We start from the raw sequence: 7139 nt of genomic DNA, 5'->3' as shown, positions 1-7139 counted from the left end.
CACACACACACATGAATACCTATTGAGATGATCATGCTTTCTTTTGCTTTTTATTCTGTTAATGTGGTATATTAGTTGATTTTTCAGATGTTGAAGCAACCTTACATTCATGGGATGAATTTAATTTTATCATGATGCACAAACCTCTTCCATGTTTCTAAATTCTATTTCTTACAACTTTGCTGGGAAGTTTTGCATTTCATAAATTCATTCCGATTCATATAAAGGCATACACCCTTTTGTATTAAAGTAACAGGGACCCTTTCTCTGAAAGGTCTTCGAGATTATGCTTCATAATTTCAGAGAGATCCTCACAAGTTAGGTTTATCCCACAAATAGTGCAGGATCACAGCTTACTCGGAGGACCTTATCTGATCTCAGCTATCCGTCTGGAAACCTAGCCATTATCCGAGTGCCCAACAAGACAGATGGTTTTATTTGTATAATCCAAGAAGACACGCCCACCAACCCTACCATCCTGGCACTGTTTGACTCCTCTGGCAGAAGCTCCTGCTATCACCCCAATGGAAATGTCTGGTACGTGTCTCAGGTCCTTGCTGCTATTTTAGTATTTTTGATGATTTTTTCACTGTTTTTAATTGTATTTTTTTTTCTTCAACAGTAGGAAAGGCTTTTGAGAGGTTTATTTAAGTTAATGATCTTTAGATAATAATATAACTCAGAGCCACACTATACCATGTTGCTTCCTCTTGAGGTACATTCCTAAGTAGAGGTCTTCCTGTCACTGTGTCAGACAATGATACACAAACAAAATCCCTGGATCCAGAAAGCCTGGAAAGGCATTTTCCATGCACATCTGGCAACACCAGTTCTGCCCCTGGAATGCACAGATGAAAGTGGGAGGAGAGAACTGCGTAGACAAAGTCATCCCAGGACCCCCACCCACATGTTGTGGCTTACAGGCAACCCCCACCATACACACTTCATGAATACACACATAATAATAATAATAGAGAAGGAGCCAAGTCTCCATAGAAAGATCCTATATACACTCTATGACTTCATATTACGTCCTTTAATCGGAAAGAAAAATCTGGGTTCCAACTTCAGATACGACGTAAGCCTTTCGGAAAGGTATATACTTTTTTTAAGGGCACACTCTTACTCTATAGCCCTAGTTAGACTGTAGTTAGACTGTAAGGGCAGGCCAGCCTCACATTTGTGACCTTCATCTTCTGAAGTGCTAGATTGCAGGTATAAGCCACCATGGTTGGCTTTTCAAATCATGTGCAGCTACAATCTCACTCATAAAACTCTGTCAGTAACTGGACAAGCTTGAACCTTGCCATTGCTCACCAAACTGGGACACAGTTAGGTCTCTATTTCCCATAGTAGTAATCAATCCATTAACACAGTGTGTAATGGTCACTTTCTATTTATCCTTCAGGATTCAGTGGTAAGTCTGTGTTACATTGAGTGGAGGGTTGTAATTGTCACCTATATTAACTCAACAAGCTGTAGAGACCAGTTGATTTTAGGGATCTTAAACCACATGAGCTGAACTCTTGAGTACTCTGACTGGTCCTGGCATTCTCAAAGCCCCTTCTCTCTGCCTCTGTGCAGCACAGCTGTGTTCTCTGTGCACTGAAGCTCCTTGAAGGCACAGCCTGACTCTTACACAGCTACATCTACGATATAAACTCCAAGAACAAAGAACAGATTATTGTTACTTGAAAGACAGTGAGGTCGTCCCCATGGGTGATCTCTGAGTCCAGTAAGATACCTTCTGGGTATTGCATTTCTCTTGCTATCGGGTTAGTATCAGCAGTAGTCAGTCAGTGCTAGAGAAACAAGGTATTCGCTATCTTACTCATGGGGGCTTTCATGAGCATTTCCCAGAGTTAAAAAGGAAATGAATTGCCAAAGTAAGCCACCCTTCTGAGAATACAGAACTCTCCTCGTGGTAGGGATGGTTACCTCTGCTGAGGTAAGGTAGGATGAGAATGGGATTTCCCAGTAGAATAGCATGGCAGTTAGTGCCACAGAACCTTGCACAAGCATGACTGTGTGTACTGTAGCAGATATGGCCCTGGCAACGCCATATGATTGGAGAGGCCCAGTTGATTCAAGTCACATCTTTGCTCTGCTCTAGAATTTTTCTCCATTGCAGTGAACTCAAAAGTGCCCCGAGCCCCTGCTTTCCACACCCAGCCTCCAAAGCCTCCTCCTCGGTGGACACTTGTGCACCCCAGCTCATGCACTGAACCAAGGCCCTGGCTTCAATCACCAGCACCCTCTCACACACACATCCAAAAACAGCATAAAAGGAGGGGTGCTTAATTTGTAACTGTGTCAGCGCTCTGAAACAAGGACTGATTTGGCATCTTCGAAATTTACATCCGCTGCCCTACATTTTGGCCTGATGGAAATCTAACGATTGATCCCTCCTCTGTCAGGAAGCACTTCCCCTCTGCATCCTTTCTCTTCCCATTTGAAACCTCTAGGACTTCCCTTTACCTCCCAGCCATTTTGGGACCTACTTTAGTTCAGTATAGTTCAATTTAAACCTAGTATTTCAAATAAGGTAACGTGATTAGTGTCGCCTCTGAAGTTATCTAAGGATTCCGCCATTCATCTACCTTGGTTAGGATGTGACAGAGCCAATTCAGCCTTGAATTATGCTGCTTTCATTGGGGAGGCTTTTTTGTTTCTGTTTTTGAACCAAAGTCCCACTCTGCCATTCCTCCCCCTCACATCAGGCTGAACGCTGTGATGGCAGGAGTGAGCCACGACACCTAGGTCTATTAATGATCATTCTGGTTGCCTTCCAGGGTATACATCAACATCTTGGGAGGCCAGTACTCAGATCAAGCCGGCAACAGGATACGAACTTGGAACTGGTCAAGTACCATGCCTTCCTTTGTCTCATTTAAACCTGTCTTTCTGGCTTTGAACCATTACATTGGAATTCGCATCCTAGAACAAGACAAGGTCTCCATTAATTTTCTAGCTATGGGCCAACAGGCAACAATCAGCCTTGGAACCAAAGTAATGGTATGTGCATTTAAAAAGTGGTTTAAGCTGGGCAGTGGTGGCTCACGCCTTTAATCCCAGCACTTGGGAGGCAGAGGCAGGCAGATTTCTGAGTTCGAGGCCAGCCTGGTCTACAAAGTGACAGCCAGGGCTACACAGAGAAACCCTGTCTGAAAAAAAAAAAGTTTAAATCATTTAGATTTTAAGAGTAAAATAGTTTTGTTAATGTTATCACTGATAAAATATACTTATGTATAATCTATCTACTGATAATTTTGGGAATTCACAATGAAAGTTTCCTATGAAACTGAAGCAACCTTACATTTTCTTCTATCTTAAAATTCCTTTCAGTTCAGATTTAAGTCCACAGAGCATCTTTGCATGTTCATTGTGTGGCTGCGTTTGGCAGCCTCCGCAGTCCTGTTTTAGGATTGATGTTGCGAGGTTCCTGTTTCCTCCCTGTTATGGCAGAAAGCCCTATAAGCTGAGCCAGGAAACCTGGGTTCTAACCTAAGGAAGAGCTTAGAAACACAAGCTCTGACTCTTTGGAGACACTGCTAGATTGATTGCCTAGGTCTTCATCCAGTCATCACCTACCCTATTCTGAGCTTCCCCTAGACTTGGCCCTGCCCTACACTGGCTGATCTAGGCTGCCTCTCCCGCTGACAATGACCTCTGGAAGGGAAGAACAGGCTTGCTCTCCTTTCTTTATCCTAGTGTTTGGTCAGAGTGCACTTTCCATGAGGGCCATGATGTAGCATTGTAGAACACAGACATCAAATTACAGTCTGTAAATTAAAATCTCACCTCTGCCCCTTGGCGATGTGAGTGAACTTTATTTAGCTATCTATAAAGTAATGATTCCTCTCTCTAAGTTGCTGTGTGGAGTCTATGGAAATGTAAAATACTAAACATGGTACCTAGCACTGACTATGCACTGAGCCAACAAAGCTGCCATACAGATGCAGAGAGATAGTCACAGAAGCTGGTGTGCTTCCACATGCAAAATGACTTGGGGCACACCTCTTAAACTCTGAAGAGCTTCACTTCATCTGCTTTTAAAGGAGGAGATTGCTCCAAACTTTCCAAGTGCCTTCATCTTGGGAATTTGTAATACATATGCATTCATGCATTTCATATGGAAACCTGATCTCAATATTCAGCACAGGCAGGATATCTTAGGAGCAGCAAACAAAGGGAGACACCAACTGGAAGTAGATACAGCATGATTCTAGGCCCTGTCAGTCAATCTGGCTGTCTACCTGGGTTCGGCTCTTAGTAAATTTCTTTCTTGGTTAGAAACGTACAGTGTGATCAGCTAATGCCAGCTCATGCAGTAATGTATAGCTTCCTTTTGAGTACATTCTCTGAAACACAAAAATGTCCTCCTGGGCACCTTCACAACCCCCTCCCCCCCATTGCTTCTCTTCTTGTCTATTAGAAATGAATTTTAACAAGGAAAAGGCATTTTGATACAAAAAAGAAGACCCCAATGCTAACGTTTTTTATTTTCCCCACTGTTTTCACAGTTGCTCTTTCTCTGGAGGGTGGGGTGAGAAGTCAGTGCTCTTGGTGCCCCTGCATCCCTACCTGCCTGTGAAGGCGCTGCCTCTGCTGCTCTTTAGCCTGCCCCACTGAGGACAAGTGCCCTCCTCGGTGGCCCTGAAGCTGCAGGCGAGGAGCAGCTGCAAAAGGAAATGCAGAGGAAGTAGACAGGGCAAATGAGGCGATTAGCAATGGAGTCCTGGAGGTCAAGACACATAAAAGGAGTGTTAGCTGGTCCCATGCTATCTTCTCTATGAAGATGTCCCTCTCCGCACTTTTCCCCTGGGCCTTCGGAGCATCCCTCGTCACCTCTGCCCCACTAGACACTTTCTAGGGAAGAGACTATTTAAGGTAGATTCAGGAGACACTAGTTACATTTTGTGAATAAATTATAGGCTTTGAAAGTGTCTAAAGTCCATTTGCTCTCTCAAGTCTCCGTGGCATGACAATCTCTTTCCTCATTAGCAGTGAAATTGTCCCACTGCCCCACCCCCGATCAGTGCTCAGGCCCCGCCTACCAGCCCACTTCTGCTCCTCATGGACACTCACCTCTCTCTCTCTCTCTCTCTCTCTCTCTCTCTCTCTCTCTCTCTCTCTCTCTCTCTCTCTCTCTCTCTCTCTCTCTCTCTCTCTCTCTCTCTCCCTCTCTCTCTCTCTCTCTTTGTGCTAACAAGCTCCACGATCCAGAGGAGGTTCCAGCCCTGTGGTTCCTGAGTGGAGACGACCTTCTGCTGTTGGCCAACTTAATAAAGATCCGGCGCCTGTTCAATAAGCTGGAAGGATGCATGAATTTCCCCATAAGTCAGGCTTGGGAAAAGTTAAAGCAACCTCCCTACCTTTCCTCACTCTCTCTAAAACTACTTGCCCTCTGCCATAATTCTGGCATACAGCAAAAGACAATGGAAACAATTATAGATCTAATAAAAGAAGAGGAGTAAGGAAGTGTCATAGGGCCTTTGTTGTTTTGCTTTGTTTCGTCTTTTAAGGGACATGATATAAGCCCCTTGAGGTACACTAGTGGCCATGCCCCTTCTGTGAGCATTTCCATGTTCTACCCACAGAACATCTAACTTCCCTAATGGCTAGACGCAGCCCACACCATACAGAGTAAAAAGCCTAAGCTCTGGACTTGAAATCCCACCAGTCCCTGTAGTTTGAATTCTTAATAAATCCCAGGGCAGGGTTACTGCTCACCTCAATAGTTTATGTTATGTTCCCAAATGAAAGACACACACACACACACACACACACACACACACACACACACACACCCTTGTATTTTCATATGCCTTAAGCAGCATAAGACCTGTTGCCTAACCTCCATGCTGTTAGAATCTACCTCGATATCTCCGAGTTACCGCTTATTCCTATGTTCCTTCTTGGCTGCTCTTAACTCAATTAAGCAGCCCTCTGGACCGTGTTATCTTAGCCCTTTTACATGGCGGCTCTGGTTCTCCCTCCTGCATGAAGTTCTTCCCTGGTGGCTCTCACCTCTCCTGCACACTCTTCTAAGGCACAGCGGCTCTCCTTGTTTCCCTTTCTTGAGGTCTCTAGCCCTGGAAACCTAAAAACCTGCCTCTCCCTCCCCCCCCCCACCCCCCAGCTATTGGCTGCTGGCATTTCTATTTACCAATCAGAATTAACTAAGGGTAGGTTCCCAGAAGATATGTGCAAACTCCAGATTTTGGGGGGCCCAACACTTAGCATTATAATAACAGCAAAAGACAAAACCTCAACAATCCCCACTCTGGAAAGGTCCAGCCCCCCAGAAATCCTGTATAAACCCTGTCCTCTGCTCAGTTCTCTGCTGCTTCTCACCATACACAGGCAGCCACCTTCCTGGGTTCTTTCCTCCCAATAAATCACTTGTGTGAAGTTTGTTAAGCAGTGTGACTTTGTGGTATTCCTTGGCTCTCAATTGTCGGGACACTTTTCCCCTCAGACCTGTAACACATGATGTTTAAAAGAGTGAACCAAATGACTAGGAAATATCAAGAAATACTTTATGTAAACGTTAAACTTTGTGGGGTTATGGATATGTAGAAATGGGGCTATGAATGAAGGGCAGAGGGTGGAGTGTTTGCCTAGTATGCACAAAGCCCTTGGTTTGATCCCCAGTATAGCATAAAACTGGGTATGACGTGTGTGTTGATATAGACCTGACCTCCCAGCATTCGGGAAATGTGGGTAAGAGGATCTGGAGTTCAAGGCTGGAGGATGGCCTGGGCTTCATTAGATAATGTCGAAGAGGGAGAAGAAGGAGGAGGAGGAGGAGGAGGAAGAGGAGGAGGAGGAGAGAAGAAAGAAGAGGAGGAGAGAAGGAGGAGGAGGAGGAAGAGGAGGAGGAGGAGGAGAAGGAGAAGGAGAAGGAGAAGGAGGAGAAGGAGAAGGAGAAGAAGAAGAAGAAGAAGAAGAAGAAGAAGAAGAAGAAGAAGAAGAAGAAGAAGAGGAGGAGGAGGAGGAGGAGGAGGAAGAGGAGGAGGAGGAGGAGAAGGAGAAGGAGAAGGAGAAGGAGGAGAAGGAGAAGAAGAAGAAGAAGAAGAAGAAGAAGAAGAAGAAGAAGAAGAAGAAGAAGAAGAAGAAGAAGAAAGACAAATGTT

The 7139-nt window shown here is 44.7% G+C and overlaps 1 protein-coding gene across 1 annotated transcript in view; it reads left to right on the top strand.

Moving 5' to 3' along the window:
• Erich6 (glutamate rich 6) overlaps window positions 1-5477 on the top strand; it is a 26505-nt gene extending 21028 nt beyond the window's left edge. Inside the window, 3 exon segments of the mRNA XM_021158633.1 lie at window positions 382-537; window positions 2793-3015; window positions 5214-5477. Coding sequence (XP_021014292.1) covers window positions 382-537; window positions 2793-3015; window positions 5214-5477 — 643 coding nt within the window.
• The last annotated feature ends 1662 nt before the right edge of the window (window positions 5478-7139 follow it).

Source organism: Mus caroli, chromosome 3 (assembly GCF_900094665.2).
Source record: "Mus caroli chromosome 3, CAROLI_EIJ_v1.1, whole genome shotgun sequence".
NCBI classification, from domain to species: domain Eukaryota; kingdom Metazoa; phylum Chordata; class Mammalia; order Rodentia; family Muridae; genus Mus; species Mus caroli.
The sequence above is the reverse complement of the archived record's forward strand: the minus strand, read 5'-3'. Positions and strand labels throughout refer to the sequence as shown.